At 46.4% G+C, this 20118-nt stretch overlaps 1 protein-coding gene across 3 annotated transcripts in view; it reads right to left on the bottom strand.

The window, feature by feature from the left end:
* camkvb (CaM kinase-like vesicle-associated b) overlaps positions 1–20118 on the bottom strand; it is a 48554-nt gene that overhangs the window by 10632 nt on the left and 17804 nt on the right. For 2 of the 3 annotated variants that reach the window (XM_029247688.1, XM_029247687.1), the window contains exons 2-3: positions 1600–1707; positions 275–406 (exon numbers count right to left, since the gene is read on the bottom strand). In XM_029247688.1, the coding sequence (XP_029103521.1) occupies positions 275–406; positions 1600–1694 (227 nt within the window). In that variant the 5' untranslated portion in view covers positions 1695–1707. The remainder of the gene's footprint in view (positions 1–274; positions 407–1599; positions 1708–20118) is intronic. The other variant, XM_029247686.1, reaches the window with a different exon arrangement.

Raw genomic sequence — 20118 nt, 5'->3', positions numbered from 1 at the left:
GGAGGTGGGGTTTGAACCCAGGTCCTTATGGCTGAAGGTGGCAGCACTAACCCCCACAACATGTGCTTTACTATGAAACACAGAGCATCTTTAAAATAATTTAAAACAACAAAGAATCCCATTGTGGCACACAGGGGCAATATGACACACACACACACACACACACACACACACACCATACAATACAATACAAGACTAGGTCAAGCATGCATGACCCTGTGGAAACACCAGGCAGTTGTCAGGCACGTATAACACACATATTAATATGACTCACATTTTCAAGATGAGGATTTCGTTCTTGGCAGCTTTCCTGACTTTTCTACCATCTTTCTTCAGGAATTTCTTACAGGTGTACATTTTTAACGTGTTCTTGTCCTTGGCCCGGAAAATCTCGCAGAACTCCTCGCTGGGCAGGACCAACATTGTTGGATGGAGACACACTCAGAGAGAATACTCCAGAAAATAATGTGATGCCAACAAAAATCAAGTATTCATCTTGAACTTCATCTTCAGCAGCAAACCTCCTTTAGGCTAAACATTATACATAGCAAAAAACCTTTATCTTATTAATATGCTGTGGGCGGCAGCTAATCTAGTGACGGCACTGTAAAGGGTTAACCGGTACAATGTGAAAGCAAACCGGAGGAATGCAAGAGTTTAAATTATGTGAAAACCTATGGCACACAGCCTGATGCAGACAAATTATTTTTGGGATTTCCACAGTGTGGTGTTCTGTAAGGAATAAACCATGACAGGTTGTGGCTGCAGGAATGAAAGTGCATGATGGGGTGATGACATGACCATGACGTCAAACGCAGAATAATTAGCAATAGCAATAGAAAGAGTGATAAAATCCAGGCCACACATATTCACTTCTTCCCGCAAGGTTTTTAAAAGTGCTGGACTTGCTGAAATATTTCAGCGTTATATTTGACAGCGTATATCCGAGAAACCATTGAGGTTTAATGGTTCGCCAACTGATTGCTTAATACTTCATGTAATAAAATGTCAGATGTTATTCATAGGGGCACATTTGCTCATGGATTGATTTAGAAGTGTGAAACAGCAGTCCTGAGGGAGCTTCTTTTTCCCTCCGTGGTTATATGGCACCTCTCAGCCAATTGGAACGAAGTATTTACCCGCAGGGGGTGCGGTGGCGCAGCAGGTTTGGCCTGGGCCTGCTCTCTGTTGGGTCTGGGGTTTGAGATGTGCGTGTGTGTGCTTGCTTGCTTGCTTGCATTCATTCAATTGTGCCTTTTATTTATACTCCATATGTTATTAGTGCCTTTCCTTTTCTTTGTGTGCCACGGAAACTTCTGGAACACCGAGCATCTCCGTTTAGGAGAACACGGATGGTCTGTTTTACAGCCTCAGTATATACCATATACGAGATGGTGCGCATCTAAGGGTCAGTGGAGAAAGTGCAGGCACAGCTCTCTGCAATGGAGTAACATCTGTGGAGCCTACGCTGCGAAACTATTTTTTAAACTTGTTTCTGCCTCATTCCCGAAACAGCAAAGATTGAAAGAAGCCCGAACTGTCTGAAAAGGATCAGTTCCAACAGTGCCGATGAGGCACGCAGAGATCGGCGATACTTACGACTTAACAATCTGCCCCAGGTCATATTTGTCTGTGACCTCTGAGGGATTGTTGTAATCCTTCTTCTCCCCGAACGTTAAACAGCCGAATGGCATGGCCACTCCTGCGCTGAAACACAGTCGAAGAGAAACATGGTGCCACTGGAGGACAGTGCTGTGCAGGATTGGGCACCACATGTGATCATCCCCAGCCAGCATCACATGTTCCCACCAGACTGTCAAAATGATGCCCGGCGGCATAACGCATCCCCCCCCACCACATGACGCATCGTCCCGTCCCACATAATATCGCTGCATCAGCCATCCTTTCGCACCCGTGTACCGTCAAGCGGATCAGGATCACAAACGCGCGGCCGCCAACGTGGCAACAGATCTTTCCTCGGAAAAAGCAGCATCATTGCACCACGCAGCGCGTCTACCAGCGACGAGACCTCAAACTCTTTTCTATTATATTTGTCAGTGAATATTTTCAGACACAGTTTCTCTGTCTATTGTTTTCTTAAATATTTCTCATTTTAACGTGGAGGAGAAGAGCTATTGATAAAAGTCCTCATAACACGTACCGCATCTTTAATTTGGCTGTAAACCGTACTGCTCACACAGCGTCACGCAGCATTGAACCGGAGCAAAGCAGGAGGCAGGAGCAGCATGTCAACGGAGTCACGTGATCGCACTCCTACAGATACCCCCCCCCCCCGGTGCGGGTGCTGCGGCACAGGCCAGATGAGCGTTTCCAATTGCAGGGAGGGGGTACAAAAAGCAATTAAGGACCCAGGACTCGGGGAAAAGGAGGCAAATTACACGTCTCCGTGAGCATCGCAGCGCACTCGTAACTACGTCCCTTCTTCCTCGTAACACAGAAAAGAAATTAAAAACGGGACGTAACGTTTCATTGGCAAACGCACGTTGTGTCTTTCAATGTGACGAGCCTCTCGAGACGATGAGCTTCGCACCGGACGCCTTCTTCAGCTGCGTTTCGCATTCACGTCTCACGCCAAGTGGAAGTGAAGGAGTGGAAGCGAAATTGCAATGTTGCCTGCGAACAAACTTCGTTAGTTATTGAATAGTGGGTTTTGCCTTTTTGCAAACTGACTGATGTTTAAAGACACACAGGCATCTGTATTTAAATATATTTCATGCTGGGATTATGAGATGCTGAAAAAAACAAGAAAAACTGTACCACTAAGCATTTTAAGGGTCTGCCTACAGGAAGCACCCATCTGGTGCACATGGGAAGATGACTAGAAACGGACGCAAGGAAGCTCAGTCTCCACCGGGGGGGGGTCTTGGGAGATGGTGCCGTACGGGAAGTGAGAGTCACTGGGAACCACCAAGAGCGCAGATCTCCGATTTTTATTAGGGACTCAAGCTGACTCTTCGACAGCGAGCCGAAGAAGCCCCGATATCCAGGTCTGCGTGACGATGGATCGCTGGGTCAACGGTACTTTTAAGATGCACAAATGCCAACTTGCTAAGACCCTACGAGCAAAATTCAGATACAATCATCGTAATAAAGAGAATACGAAGCAGACACACGCGTCATATCATTCAGCCGTCCTCGTCAAACACGGCGGCGTTCACAACTGCAGCAGAGGAGCAGGGAAAAGGACTCCTGCAGGTGTGAAACCATCACGACATTCGGGCTGATCGACGACACGGCAAACAAACGCTGTTAGGAAACAGGTGAGTCCTCAAATGACCCCGTAATTTCCAGACAGACACAAAGAGAACAAGAGGAGTCAGCAAAGAGCAACACTGCTCCTTTCACACACATTCTCTAAACCGCTTGTCCCATTCGGGATTGCGGGGAGCCAGAGCCTAAGCTGGCAACACAGGGCGTAAGGCTGGGGGGGGGAGGGGACACACCCAGGACAGGATGCCAGTCTGTCGCAAGGCACCCCAAGCGGGGCTCGAACCCCAGACCCACCGGAGAGCAGGACCCGATCCAACCCACTGCGCCACCACGCCCCCCACCTGCTCCTTTCAGCTAACATTTATTTATTTACTTATTTACTTACTTATCTGAAGCTTCTGCCCAAAACATGTTACAACTGTGTGTTGCTAACAATGATTGAACCATTTATACAGCAGGATAATTTTCAGTGGAACTATTCAGGGTAAGTACTTTGCTCAACAGTACTGCCCTAGATGGTGGGATTCAAACCTGGGCCCTTTGAGGCTCAAGGTGGAAACTCTAACCCTTCTAACCACAGTAACCACGGTAACCCCTAAACACAGTAACCAGTAAGTACAGCAAGCACAGTAAGCACAGTAACTAAAGTAACTACTAACCACAGTAAACACAGTAACCGCAGTAACCGCTTTCCGCTCTTTGCCTCAAGTACTAATTAAATCAGTCTGTTCACTTTTTGTTCAGTCATTTCATGTATAATTGGGATTTAAATGCGCACTTGTTCTGGTTTACTGTTAACGAAAGTCACAAATCCAATGAACTCTATTAATTATTTGCGGAATCGTGAGTTGTCTTTTGAGCCACTTCCACCGTTGCTGTGCGACCCGTCGAGGTCCAGAGCACCGAAAAGGACACTTTGATCCCCAAGTGGCCACGTGTGCCATAAATACCGCAGCGTCCATCAATACAGCATGCGGACAAACGTGGTACTGTAACGTGGTGCGGAAGAGCCCTTTCGACGGGACGCTCAGCTGCAGCTATTAATGCCATTTGGTTAGAAGAAGCCGGAGGATTTTATTTTTCACAGCGTTATCCCGTGTTATTTTCTGGGATTTTACGGACAGACGCACGAAGGCAGCGATGACGGCGGCACTCGTCCAGCCGCTCCCCTGTGCGGGAAAATGCGCTCAACGCACTCATTCTCTGTGAAATGTTTACAACTAAGTGAACTCCGGGGAAAGTTTGTCTGAGCAGAGCGGCGCGGCTCTCCGAGTTCATTTATCGTCGTCTTACACCCGTGCTTCGGCGCTCCGGCGGGCAGCAGTCCGGCAGCAGCGCTAACATCAATATCCAGAGTTTGGCGGCCGTGGTTCACAAATGTAGTTCGGGCACCGCATCCATACGGCGAAGTGCTCCGTCTTCGTATCGCCACCTGTGATGTTGTGCTGCTCGGCAAAGTCAGAACCTTATGTTAGAATGAAGCGGGAAACAGTTTTGAGGAAAATGAGTCGCTCGCACACACACACACACACACACACACACACACACTTCGACAAGGGAAAAACCTACAGTACACTGTCATCCTTGAACCACATGTGAGAAACTGGCGGAATCAGCTGCATTTTCAACATTTATTGACGCAGCACAGCTCTCCAAAGTGACCCACATCTCATCTGATGCGACAAAACCACACGATGCTAAGAGACGGAGAGACAGATTGTTGAAGTACAGATCGTTAGTCCGAAAGCACCGTTTTTCAATACAGAATGAAGGGAAAATTTGACATTATTTGTTATTATTAACAATTTAATTAAACTGCTAAATAAACTGAGTGTAATATTTTCTCTGAATTTATTTAGCAGTATTTCCCTAAGGCCCGACGGCCTGGGTGCGTCACCTCCCCCTCCAGCCTTGCGCCCTGCGTTGCCGGGTTAGGCTCCGGTTCGCCGTGACCCCGCTGGGGATAAGCGGTTTCAGACCGCGTGTGTGAGTGCGTGGGTGCGTGCGTATTTCTCTGAGGGGTCCCCAGCTCTCGTCGGACCCCTAAAGGGTCCCGTGGCCTCAGAAAGGTTAAGAAGCTCTGTGTTAGAGCAGCGCAAATCATTTCACGTATTCCTCTCCATCCTCCACAGCTTGGTATTCCACCCATGCTGAACAGCGGAGACAAAGTCAGGGTGGAGGAAAAAAAACAAGCAGAGGACAGAAATGACGATGTTCTGCACAAAGTGTATTAATAGTGGGACGTCCGGCTGAATTCAGTCCAGTTTCACTTCTTACGATTCAGCACCAAGCGCTTCGATCGCGTTGTGCCGAGCACAACGCCCGTCGATGCGACGGCGATTCAGCGATGGGTCACACAGTAACGCAGAGGTAGTGAAAACACGCTGAAAAATAGAGTACATAGAGCAAAAAGATTGCAATATTTCACAGACAGACATAATCATAATCGCATACATAATCAGTTCCAGATGGCTGTTGAGACACTGCACAGTTCCTTCGCGTTGTCACACACATCAAATGTTCGTTTCTGTGGTAGAAAGTGAAACACTTCAGTGATCCATACTGTATGTTTGCAGAGGAAACTTTGCGTGTAGAGCAGAGCAATAAAACACGTTTATGTCACATCCCCCGGAGGAGCAAATGATCCCGAGGCCGGAGCCACAGGAGGCGCCTGCACCGCTTTGTCACGAGCTCCATCGCAAGGACACGCCGCAGAAGCCCTTGGGAGAGCAGCTTCGTTACGGCCCTTCGACACCTCGCCGCAATAGCCGTGCGCCCACCCGGCTCCGTCCCGTCTCTCAACGTGTCTCCGCGTGTCCCGTCGCCGTTCGCTCCTACACCTCTCCGCATTCACAAGTGTAACAAACTCTGCGAGCGAACTCCACCTCAGCCGGTGCTCGGAGCGCTTCGTGACAATTTCCTCGACAAGTGCAGTATATCAGCCTGCGTTCCATCATTTCGGCAAAAAGGAATTTGGATTTTGTTTCAACTAGAAAAGGGATGGGAAACCAAACTTTCCATTCAAAGTTTCAAACCGATGGCCGAGCGAATGCCGGAACGCATCCTGTCCGTGAGAAGTGAGAAGTGCCAAAAAACAAGAGTGGAGACAGTTCTTGGTTCTTGGCCACTTCTGAACACCTCCGCTCCAAAGGCATCCAACAGAGAGGAGCGCCTCGCGCTACGTGTACGTGCATTCGTTTATCGGACGCTCTTCTCCAAAGCGATGAACATCTCATAGAAAATACCGTGTTCGTTACATTAGGAGGAAGAGACATAGATGCAGATGTTTGATTCTTAAGTACAGTTAGTTTCTTTCTACCATATGAACCGATGTCCATCACACAAGCAGCTGCATAAAACTTCAGCAGAGTATCGCCGATTCCCGATCACCTTCCTAGAGTTTTTTTTTTCTTTTCTTTTCCCCCAGACTCTGCAAAGGACAGGAGTCTGTGAGCAGCTTTAGCTCAAGCCCCGAGTGATGCCGCTGCAGTCAATCCTAGAAGAACAACCAAGAATACTGTACTGCTGTTCACAGTACAACATTCGATTCCCATTTAATGCCCATTTATTGCCCATTTAATGCCCACCACGTCTCTTCCGTATGCTTTACATGTTGATGAATGCAGCACTTAAGGGATATGTTAACGTCCAGTTGAGAATTTTCCACATAGTTAAATATTTTTTCGGTTTTATTTAGAAACCAACAACAAGAACAAGAACAACAAAAAGAATATCACACGGGGTCAGTTAACAAAAACTGATTTGGCCACAACACCTGTGAAGTGTTTGTCGGCGAGGGGCTGAGTGGCGAAGGGTGTACTGGGGAAAGGGAACAAACGGGGACCGAAGGAACTGGGCTGGGGGGGGTGAGAAAACGTTAGACAGGTGGATGTTTTCTGTGACGTCTCACCGCAGTGGAGACTTACTGTAAAAATGCCGACGATAATGTGTTGATGACCAAAGGTCAAAGGTCAAGGCTCACATGGGCCTGTAAAGTAGCTGCTCCTTCCCTGGAGACCATTGTGTTCGAAAGCAGACGCAGCACAGCAAGAAGCACAGTGAAAATTACTTTGGAAATAAAGAGCCAAGGTCATTAATTCGCATGGTGACCTTTCAAATACATGCCAGCAGCCTGGTAGATGCAATCTGAGAACCATCTCGCTGCAAGCTGATTTACGCTTCCTAGAGGACAATAAAGTGTGAATCATTGGCATCTCCAGCCAATATGCTATAAAGCACATAATGCAGAGCAAGCAAGTATGCAAATGAACATTTTTACCAGGGTCTATGGCTGCGCAGGGGCCAGTTAATGCTCCTAGTCGGAGGGAACTGTCGCGGATGCAGGGGAGGCAGAACTTGGCTTAAAAACACATTAGAAGCTACTTTATATTGACTTTAGTAGGAGCGATTAAGCTGTTGAAGTAACTTTATTATTCTGCATACTTCATTTGCCAACCTGGTAGGGACAGCGCCGGTGTCTCGCTACGGCTGCATGGTGCGAATGGACGCGGCTTCCCCTCACACTCTGCGCAGTCTGTGTGTCCTCCACGAGTTCGCATGCGTCTCCTCCCACAGTCCAAACATGTGCTTCGGGTGAACTGGTGATTCTGAACTGCCCATACATACTCTATATGTATGTAAGAAGTGGACTATATAAGAGAAACACTTCACCATACACAGTACTAATATCAAGAACTTAACAAGCAGTAGGAGCACCCCTTGCCTCCGGAAGAGCTTCAGTCCTTCTTGGAATGCTGTAGTACAAGTCCTCAACTATCTGCAGTGGGCTACTGCACTGTTTTTTAATGAAGAAAAGCCTCCAGTTCTCTGAGGGATGAAGGAGGCGGTAATCTACTGTACCTTTCACTCCACACTCCACAACTTCCCATAAAGCATCAATGATGTTTATATCTGGTGACTGGCGAGGTCATGGAATGCGATTGTCTTCACTCCGGTGATCCTGAAACTCACTGGAACTTGTTCAGCAGTCATCGTGAACGTTTGTACCGTAACATGACCTCATATTCTGCAGCCGGTCAATGACCGTGTAGCGCAATCGGGAAGACCTAGTGACTCCCGCAGGATGGCTGCCTATACCATTACGGATCACCCGGAACGTTTACCGGCTGGCAACATACATCGTGGCTTGAAGGCATCCTTTGGCTTTCTCCAAAGCGCCTGTGCTTGAGGGACAGGTTCCAGTTGACCGTGACTCTGCATTGCACAAGCACATATGGATGGACAGAATGATAAAATACGAATTTTATTGATTGGCTTTCGATTAAAAATATACTGCATGAGATATGCTTACATATGCGAGGGTAAATCAAACGGTATCCACAATAATGTTTATGAACGCTTCATCTTAACCTCCTACATTTATTTATACAGTTAATATGTCAATCAACTGTAATGCTACAAGTTTCCCAGGCAGTTTTCCTCTCCTCCGCAGTGTGTGGCGATAACCGCCAAACTATTCCTTAAAATTGGGCATTCTGCCAAGGAACCTGAGAGCTCCGAAATTTGAAAGTCATCTTCTGTCTTCTTCTGCCTCCTTTACTGCCGAAATACTGATGGCCAAGAGGCGGTAGTGGGACTCGCTTTCCACGAGACACCCTTCTGCAGCATCATTAGTTGGCGCCGTTGGAGCGCTCCAGTAATTGTGTATTCTTCAATATTCAAATGTAAAGCGAAGCCGAAAGATTTCGACATGCTTTAACGGCAATATTTTCCCACAGTCCTGGGAGCTTTGGGAGTTCTAATTAGTCCTAAACTGCTGTGAAAGTTTTTGTTTGTGCCCTGCGCTGAGGGAAAGAAATGTACGTGACCCAAGGCTAAAAGCAGCGCTCATCTCTGGAGTTCATCATTATCGTCTCTCTCTTACACGAGCGCAGGCGATGTGCCTCCCACCATCTGCTTCTGCCTGTGTGTTGCGGGGATGATGAATACATTAAGTCTTGCATTTATTTCCTCTGCCTCATTCAGACTTTCGCTTCTTCTCACTACAACTCGTACGCACCGTCTGTTCCTGACTCGCCTTCAGCATCTCAACATGAGCAGCATCCCTCTCACGACTATAGTGAAACCTCTCAGCCCACGGTCTCCGGCGGAGCCCTTCGGACATCCTGGTCTAGTGCCTTTCACCACTTCCCCGTGACATTAACGTCACGTTCATGCATCCGTGGACATTTTTCTCAAAGCAGCTTATAGTGATGTTTCCTCCTTTACGTAGGTGGGTAACTTAAGGTAAGTTTGCTGCCCACGAGACCGACAGCAACGGGTGGGATTTAAACATGCCACCTTCTCATGCAACAACAGCAGCTCTAACCACTGAGTGGACAAGGCTCTTATACTCAGATGCCATTCACCCATGACTGTGTCCTCTCATCGATCGTCTCCCATTTTGGTGGACCTTGGCACCTCGTGTCCTCGGGCAGACTAGCCAGGCTCCTCCATTTGGAGCACACTGGTGTGGATAATTCTGGAAGTAACTGCTCCCCTTGTCATGTGGCACACGGCATCCCGCAGACAAGCCCCGTCCCCAGGGGACACCGGTACTTAGAGGGCAGGACTGCATGGGGGTCAACCTGTGTCGAGGCCAGACCGAAGACCTTCTGTCCTGTCCTCTCCACTGTGCTCCTTTGCTTTGGTGAGGAGGGACACAAGCGGAGCAAAATAACGAGGGAGGCAAGAGATCCGGCATCAATTATTCCTGCCGTGCGGTGCTGTCTGACAGCGCCTTGGAACCCCTGTCGACTGTAAGCCTTTGGACCTCCTCCGCGAACATCTCCCCTCCCGTGTTTCTCGGGCACACAAAAGCTCCCTGGTCCGTGTGGCCCCTGCAAAGAGCGCCTCCTCTTCGCTCCCTCCCCCTGTCCAGGGCCTGGGCTAAGAACACATTGGGAAGGTAATGAGTTCACACACCTTTCTGTATTTTTATTAAATTTGTCATTATTTCGAGGTCTTTTGAGTTTTGTTAATGGTCCGCTTTTTCCGAGCGATGGGCAGTTAATTGGCCAGTTTCCTCTGCTCTGGATTTTCTCTCTCGCATATTCCTTCCCTGACACTAACAGCTACATTTATTATTAATCTCTATCTCTTCCTCTCCCCATATGAACAATTTTTCACGTTTTTCTTTTCTGTTCACGGTGTTTCTGCTAAATTATTAATTACTCTTTTGCCCTCAGAAATGAGGCCTATTTGGTCCTTTAAATGACAAGGCAAAGGGCAGTTTCGTGAACTCCCCGTGGGACAAGTCAGTATGAAACTGCAAAAGTCTCAGGGTTCACTGCTCAAGCACCCCCCCAACCCCTCTTTTCCCAGCTACCTTCCAGCACCACCACCAAACCCCACGTCAGATTCTCTAATCTGCTGTCAAGCTAAAACGCCTCTAATCCTACCATTGAAGGCTCACATCGGAGACGGTTGCGTAACGGCGATAACTCGAGCTCCATGCCAGCAGGTTTCTGCTGCGTTTGTGAGAGCGCTGCCTGCGTGAGAGGGCTCGGGGTCGGGCTCGGGCTCACGTTTTCGTCACGCCGCTCCGGAGCGGTTAACCCCCTGAAGCCGGAGCCCTAAGCTGCAGACAGGGGCTGAATGAAGGCAGAGGGTTCGGTCTCATGCCCCAATAACAAATGGCATCTGTGGCGTCTCGCTGACCGAGCGACTTGCCTTCGACACCCTTTTGAGAAGCAAACTATTTACACCATGACCTTTCATATTTTTAGAGATACAAAAAATATGTTATTGCGTTTCTTACTAAAAAGCCTCATTACTGTAAAGTGTCACCATTTAAAATTCCCACAGTCAAATTCAGTTTTTTCATAACCTTTTCTACAGCAGCCCAAATGAAAATCTTGTTAATAAATGTGAAATTATGCATAAATTTAGTTAAAATCCCAGTACACACACAGACACTTTCTGAACCGCTCGTCCCATACGAGGTCGCGGGGAGCCGAAGCCTAACATGGAAACTTAGGGCGTAATGCTGGAGGGGGAGGGGACACACCCAGGACGGGACGCCAGTCTGTCGCAAGGCATCCCAAGCGGGACTCGAACCCCAGACCCACTGGAGAGGAGGACCTGGTCCAACCCACTGCGTCACCATGCCCCCATCCCAGTATACAGTAAACAATAAAAACATTTTAAGTGATGATGACCGGACATGTTTCTCTGCACTCTTACACTTGTTGAAGTGCTTCTCGGAGTCATAGACAAGTTTTAAATAAAGGCCGAGTTTTCCGTGATGCCTCATCAAGAAGATTAACGGTAAAGACAATATGAGCTGATCATTTGTTTTTCATACCTTAAAAACGCCAAGACCTAACCCTAACCCTAACCCATTACAACACCAACAGCACGGCTTCTCATCACCGTAACAGGATCTTACAGGATTTAAGGGAGGTTAAAAGAAAACGATTGATGGTTTAGAAAGACATTAAAGAACCTAAGATCATGTCAGAAAAATTTTTGCTACATCATCACGGCTGCCAGCATTGTGAGGAAACATGTTGTGACTTCTCATTACCGTAGGAGAGACTTGTCACTTGGTTTCAGTCGAATTTCATGAGACTGACCCCCACACGTGTGGAACAAGGGGTAAAGTGTACGTCTTGGAACAGGTTTGAAGTGCATGAGACGGAGGAAGGAAGCTCTTGTAGGATTTTTTTTACTCTCCGTTGACTTGCAAAGAACCTGTTAATGTCGTATCAGAGGAAACCAGGGATGACAGTAAGACTCAATGTACAGAGCTATTTTCCACCGGGACCAACTCCAAATGCAGTAGGAAAGCCTTACCTTCATCTAGAAGTCACAGCTCTCTGTAAAGTGTCAAACTATATACTGTGTTTAGCCCTTTCACTATATCAACTGAATGTCTCTACATCTGACCTATGTGGCCTATGTGACTTTCTGCAATGGTCTCGCAGGTAACATAGCAGACAGAGCCGTTCTCTTCTAACAGAAGGACTCATGTTTGAATCCCACATTCTTCCGTAGTACTCTTGATCAAGGCACTTGTCCGGAATTGCTCCGATAAGACTCACTCAACTGTATACATGGGTGAAATCAAGCTGCTTTGGACAAAAGCGTCAGCTAAACGAACACCTAACACATGAACGTTCTACTTGGGAAAGTGGGTTTATGCACCTTGCAAAAGGGTATTACAACCTTTCAGATTAGAAATCTTGTCCTTAATCGCTGTGTACCTGGATCAGTGTCGGCGTAGGCAATAAAAGTGTGTTAAACAACCATCTCTGTCATCAGCTACACTACTGCATTAAATGGGAATAGCAGTCATTTCTGGAGAACGTAGAAGCTGCTGACAATAAAAGAGGCCGTTGATCGAGATGGTCTATATTGTATTAGCGACACTCTATTACTAAGTTAACAGGGAGCTGCTTTAAAAGGATCGTCGTCAGGTCTAATATCGCTCACATCAAAGTTCCTCGCTTCCTTTCGCAATGGACAGAGTCCCTCGCGCCACCACTCTCCTAAGATTTCCTCTGTGCCGTTCTGCTCCAGCCACTCTAATCGTCTCGCATAAAATGGTCATGAACATGAAATAACTTTGTCTCAAACCACAAATAAGTAAGAGCAACCGGTGCCTTAATGATAGCCACACGCTAAGTGAAGACCGCGTGAGGAAGCTGACTCAGCAATCCAAGTGCCATCAGTTTAAAGCTGCCTTTGTGTGGCCATAAAATGAAATTTGGAAGAAAAAGATAATGAAGCAGCTGATGATGAATGTGTGCTGTGCTTCGATCCACCGCTTGCAAACACGAACCGGGCGAGAGATATGTGATGTTGCCGTTGGCCACGGATGAGCTTTTAAAATGATAAGCAGACAGTTTTGTCCACACACAATGCTAATTTTTCCGAAGTCAAGGTGTTGCTGCTTATTACACCATTCCTGCAAGAACTTTAACACGGTGCCCCGCTCTGATCCTCCCCGTCGTCCTTTTCTCTTACCGCGTCACTGCTCACCGCCTGCCCCCAGGGTGGATCTTGTAACAATGTAGAGACACATGTCTTGGGATGAATAAGAAGGGCTTGGTTTTGTCTAAAGAAGCTCTTGATAATGAGTCTCTAATGAATCCAAGTTCGCCGTGTTCCACAGCAGGGACTTGTTTCCCCCCCCTGCCCAATCCTTCTCCTACTCTACCAGAGCATCCTTGATTGCGCCCCCCACAGGGCCACCGGCTCTCATCTGGTGCAGACAGGAGGAGCTGCTCAAAATGCAAGAGCTACACACTGATATTCCGGGAAGCCTGCTGCTGTCCCAGGCCTGTCACTCCAGCGACTGTACGCAGCGTCAGGAGATGCTGAGGACGTCTGATTGAGACGTCTGTGTCATCCTCCATTAAAATTCCCTACTTTCATCATTCTGAAAGGTTATTACTGCAGCTTGACAGGGTATGGAACCTGTTTATTGATCAGCAACTTCTGTGCCTCTCCATCAGTGTACGTGCCAAAGTCATCGACTGCGTATATAATGAGTTACTGCACACAAGGTCATTGAGGGGTTGCAGAGCATCTTATGCACACATCGCTCCGTGTGTATATTTCCCTCATTCATTTTGGTCCAGTGTCTGTGTTTTCAAGTGTATCTCCCAAACTGTACGTGCTGCAATGTGCCTTATGAAGTACAGTTATATACTTTGAGAAGATACTAGGCTCGGGAGTGGAGCTTGGAAAGCATCTTAAAAATATTACATCTAGTTTCATTTTTTCCCCTTTTTGCTGGGATGTGGGCGTTTAAGGTGGGAACCTGTACTTGCTTGTGTCTCTGTGCGTTTTGAATTGTACTTTTTGTCCCTGTTTTTTGTGTCCGGAGCTGCGCCGGTCACCGTGGCTGTGTCATCGTATAAGTCAGTTTTGGTCTTCATATGTGTGTGTGAGAGAGCGTGTACGTTGGCGTATAAGCGCTGTGCTCACACACACTTGCCGAGTTACATGTGACAGAGATGTTTGAAACCTTAAAGACCGCCCATCTCAGTCCTGCACAGCCGCGTTGTCTCTGCCCACCTGCCCTCGGGGAGCCGGTCCCAGGGTACCAGCCGTCTCGTCCCTGCTCCGCGCTCTAGATGCCTGTGTGCAAATCTCTCCCTTTGTGGGATGCTGAAGTCGGACCACCTCCATCCCCGCGCCCCATTTTCTTGCTCTTTCTCAATGCTGGGCACCTTCTGTTCCTGCTACAGTAATTCTGTATCTGCTCTAAACTCCCGCTTCTCATTTTTTCAGCCACGATCCTTATTAAAATGTTTCTTCACCAGGGTGCTGTGGAGACCTTTTATGTTGCCTGTGCATGAAGCTCTGATGAAAAAGTTCACCAAGTCCTATAATAACAAACGCCTCTGGGGAGGCAATAAGACTCGAATATCTAAGGCACGTGCCCAAAACAGCATTGTCAACTTGTGACACCATCGCCACTGCATGCGCACACATCCATTTCGACATATATTTATATCTATCATATATATATATATATATAAACACAACAAATTACATAACAGCTCTTTAATAGCATCATGTCCCCCTGGTGACACTTTGTGCCGTAATAACATCGGAAATGGAATTACAGACTCCTACGGAAGTTCAGCACTTAAGCATGTTTGAGTGGTTATTTTCACAAACAATTTTCGGGCTTATCGTTCCTCATCTTCCCTCCTGCAAGAAAAAAAATGTAGCTGAGCAATTTTTCCCAAGAACAGCTACAGGTGTACAGACTCATTCGGTGGGAGACTAGTTTCCTCTTCTTTGTGCAGTGCTTTTACGTACATTTCAATTTTCTATTTAGATGAGATGTTCCTCCAAAGCGACTTGCTGCCATTCACCCATTTATACAGCTGGGTAATTTTTACGGCAGCAATTTAGGTAAAGTACCTTGCTCAAGGGTACTTCAGCAGTAGGTGGGTTTAAAAGCTGCTACCTTCAGACCCAAAGGCTGCAGCTCCAACCACTATATTCCCTGCTGCCCTTTCAGCTCTTCTGTGCTGTGCTGTGCTGTGTTGCAGGGCCACAGTACGAGTACAGCTACACACTGCCATTTACCATTTCACACACCCATCTACCTCTGTGCTTGGAGGCTACCTGACTCTCTGCAAATATCCCAGACAAAACAAGAATATCATCATTGTTCAGACCAGAAAAGGAGGTGGTAGCGTAGCCGTTACAGCTGCTGCCTTCGCATCCAAATGTTGCAGATTCAAATCTCACTTCCAGTTGTAGTGCCCTTGAGCAACATACTTACCCCAAGTCTGTGGTAGTAAAATGACCCAGCTGTGTTAAAAAATTGTAAGTTGTACTAGTTTCTTACTTTCACAGGTGATTCCCCTGCAAAGCAGCAGAATAACACCCAGCTTTGAGAGACTTGTACCGCTGGGCACAGCATCCAATAGGCTCTTTATATGCTTTTAACATGTGTGTGAATTGTTCATGGGCCCTGAAGAGCATCAGAAGTGCCCTGTTTCCCTAACATGAGTGGCCTTGTTCTGAACTTGACAAAACCAAGCAGCTGGAATGTGACTCAACGGGTGATGCATTTGGAAACTGGCAGCGTTACATCAAAGACCATTTAGTCCATATAGTCCATCTGTGTCCAAATGAATGAGCTCATATAACTGTCTCAGATGTGATTTAGTGCTGCTCAATTACAGTATTTCCAGCACCCTAGGCAGAACACTGCCGTTACTTCCGTACAAGTAATTGCGTCTCACCCAAGTTAACGTTGATGGAAAATTCACACCTGGGAAAAACATGATCGTTGTGATGGCTTAAGCATGAAGTATTACCAGTACAGCTATAGAAAGCTCTGAAATGGGAGATTAATTACAATGGTCTACTGTGCAGCTTGCTTGGGTGTTCCTGCTTCCTCCAACAGTCCAAAGATGGATTTCAGGTAAACTGGTGACTAAGTTGCCCACAGTTTCTGTATGTGTGAATGAATGAGTGCATATGCAGTTGCCCTGTGATGGACTGGCATCTTGTCCAGGGTGTAGCCTGCCCTGTGGCCTCTGCTTCTGGGATAGGTTTTCAACCACTGAGAGTCTGCACTGGACAAGGGGTTACTGATAACGGAAGGATGGATGGATGGCTGGATGGATGGATGGATGGACGGACGGACGGATGGATGGACGGACGGATGGACGGACGATAAACAGACTTCCATTTTTCACACAGCACTGACCTATCACAAGAAAATCCTTGTTCGTCTTCCCCTTCAAAGAGAATAAAATGTCCATATGCTCTGGTTCCTCAACTTAATACCGAGAAGCTGGATTACAGCTTTCATTTGAACTCCTCTTTCAGTCGTACAGAAGAGTTCTCCAGCACCACTTACTGGCACACTCTGTAATTAATTCTGAGCACTTTGGCTCTGGAGAGCAATGTTTCAGTTTTACAAGTTATCTTCAGGATGAAGTGTTTTAATGTTAATTCACTGGTAATACCAGTGTTTTCAAGTGATCTTCAGTTTCTGGATGCCGGAAGGATAAGAAGACAATGTATAATTTATAAAGCCAGCATTTAAAAAAAATAAAAAAAAAACATGTATGGGGACAGCTGGTAGCGTAGGGGTTAGAGCTGATGCTTTTGGACCCATAGGTTGCACATTCGAATCCCACTTTCAGCTGCAGTACCCTTGAGCAAGTTGTTTAACCTAAACTGTTCCAGTAAAATTACCCAGCTGCATAAATGGGCAAATAATTGTAAGCTTACAGTTTAACAGTGTAAGTTGCTTTAGAGAAAAGTGTTAGCTAAATGAATAAATGTATCAACGTACAATATATGTGCAGATTAAGTGGCAGTTCGAACCACAAAAAAGGCTGCAATGCTGCATCCCTTCAGCCAAAGACGCCCCAATTCTCATCTGCTGACATTTGCTGATAGTCAGCTATCGAACCCATATTTAGAGAATTTAGAAGCTTTACACAAATTGTTTCCTAATTTATTTACACATAATTCCTGTTATGTGTAACAAGTGCGTGATGCAATTATGAGTGAGTCTCTCTACTGAAAGCACAGCGGCCGATGCCGCTCCTAGATGTGCTCATGACCGAACACGCGACCTTATGTCTCAGGTGTGGCGACATCCAGATCTAATTGAAATTACGTACATGAAGACGTATGGTCATGCTGAGCTGGTGCCCTGAAGGAGCAGCTCTGGGCTCCCGGCGACTAAGCCGTTCAACCTATACGCCCTCAGACACAAACCTCTCGGCAAGAAGAGCCGGAGCAGTTCGATTCCTTGCTGCTCTGCTACGTTTTCTTCCGTCTGTAGCATAAACCTGCGGAGCGATTGCCCTCGCCCCCTCACTTCTCAGTGGGACAAAAGCTGGATAAGGGAAGCGTGTTCCAAGAGCCGCTTGGTACGCTACGATAGCAATGCAAATCACTTTTTTGGTTGGCAACAGCAAAGCTGTCAAAAAAAAAAACAAAAAAAAAAACAAAAGAAGCTTAGCAAGCTAGCTAGTTAGCATGCTAGAAGCCCCAGGGGGACCGTCTTTGCAGTGCTAACCCTTTCTTTGCACTCAGTCGGAACACCTCAGTCCTATTTCCACCCTCCCTGAACCTGAGGACAGAGGCTACACCTGTAGTGACCAGGTGCACGTAGCCTCTACCGCAGTACAGGATCTACCTGCTGTGCGAAGCAGCCGACAGACTGGAGTTGGGAGCAGGGGGTCCACAAGCCTGGCTCATGGTTCAGTTCGACAGTATGCTGGAAAGCAGCGATGCTCAACCTTTTTAGGCCAAGGGCTACAATCACTCTTGTGAGCCGGTTGTTGTTTTTACTATGTAAAAATCACAGAACGAGACATAGTGAATCTTAAATGTCTCAACTCAAGACCATTGTATTGCATCATCGAAATTACTGTACTTTATTTAGGTGTGATGTGTGGTCTGATGTGCGTGTCACAATAATTGTATTAACATCATCGTACGTTACTCACTTTACCATAGCATACAGATAGAATAGAATACAGTTACATAAGCTTCAAAAGTAAACAATTTTATGGATACCTGGGTTTGAGACCCATTTACACTGAAATATCACCAAATTACTTCAATAGTTAACATCTGGTATCATAATAGAACATCACAAGGCATTTTTGTTCATTAATTACTCTATAATACTGCACAACACACACACACACACACACACACACATTTTCAGAACCGCTTGTCCCTTACGGGGTCACGGGGAACCGGAGCCTACCCGGCAACACAGGGCGTAAGGCCGGAGGGGGAAGGGGACACACCCAGGACGGGACGCCAGTCCGTCACAAGGCACCCCAAGCGGGACTCGAACCCCAGACCCACCGGAGAGTAGGACTGCGGTCCAACCCACTGCGCCACCGCACCCCCTTACTGCACAACATTGTTTTCTTATTATTAATACTGTACAACTGTCTACCTGTGCTCGTTCAGCTCTTTCACAGCTACTACACACTGGGTGAGTTTTCTCTGGGTGCTCCGGTTTCCTCCTACAGCCCAAAGACATTGTTCCAGGTGAACTGGAGACTCTAAATTGCTTGTAGTGTATGAATGTGTGTTAGATGTTACCTTGCTCTGCTGCCAAACCGGCATTTTAAACCAAAAACCGTCTCTGACCCCATCATTACATAAACTCTATGGCATACGCAACAATTAACTTGTGGTTAAAGAAGAATTAATAAAACATACTAAATATGATCAAACATGTTGATAAAATAAATTGTATTATAATATTGTATTACAGTATTCACATGTTTAAAAAATATATTGCTTAGATATTATACTACTTATAAGTATAAATAAGAAACAAGAAAAACTGCAATATACACTGAATAAATATACATTTAAATGCCCCCAGCCTCTCTCCATGTTCACATAGGTTTTCTTCCACAATCCAAAAACACGTGTTTCAGATTAGCTGGTGACTCTAAATAGCCCGTAATGTATGTAGGTAGGTGTGTGTGTGTGTGTGTGTGTGTGTGTGTGTGTGTGTGTTTATATCTAGCACTATGTGCCACCTTAGATGAAAGTGTCAGCTAAATACAAGTTAATAATCATAGAAGCTCACTCTTGAAAAAAGCATCTGTTAAATGAGTAAATGTAAATTTCTCCCATCGTTCAGTTACAGGAAGGCACACGGAATCTAAATTTAGCCCTCGCAAAGATTAGGGAACGTCACGTAAGTCGAAGTACAGGACCTCAATGCATTCTCTTAACTTGAATGGATGACTGTATATATATTTTAAAAATGTTCACACAGGCCGTGAAATGACCGGCAAATAGCAGCCCTGAGCGGCACGCAGACCCACACACACACCACTCTATAGACATAAATATATACATTCATGTACAACATTGCCATCAGTGTCAACTGCTTCTTCTTTCATTTCTAATCAGTCAGGGTAATGCAAAATACACATGAAATAATTGCACATGATCAGTACTTCATTATTACTTAGCGTGCATTTATTAGAAAACTCACACACACGGACACACACACAGGCTGAAGCCACTTGTCCTAAGCAGGGCCACAGCGAACTGAAGCCTAACCCGGCAACACAGGGAATAAGGCTGGAGGGGGAGGGGACACACCCAGGACGAGACGCCAGCTCGTCGCAAAGCACCCCAAACAGGGCTCGAACCCCAGACTCGCCAGAGAGTGGGACCCAGCCAAGCCTGCTGCGCCACCGCGCCCCCTATTATAAAACTGTTGTGTGTAAAATAATGACGCAGAGCAGGGCCGCCACTAGGCCTCTAGGCCAGTATCAATCGGGTAAACCTTGGACATTTTTTTCTAAATTAATAAAGGTACGCATACATATAAATGAAAAAAAGTTCATATTATACATACAGGTTTTGAGGGAAAAATAACATTTGAGCTTGTAGATGAAAGAT

The sequence above is a fragment of the Scleropages formosus genome, chromosome 22, assembly GCF_900964775.1.
Source record: "Scleropages formosus chromosome 22, fSclFor1.1, whole genome shotgun sequence".
NCBI classification, from domain to species: Eukaryota; Metazoa; Chordata; class Actinopteri; order Osteoglossiformes; family Osteoglossidae; genus Scleropages; species Scleropages formosus.
The sequence above is the reverse complement of the archived record's forward strand: the minus strand, read 5'-3'. Positions and strand labels throughout refer to the sequence as shown.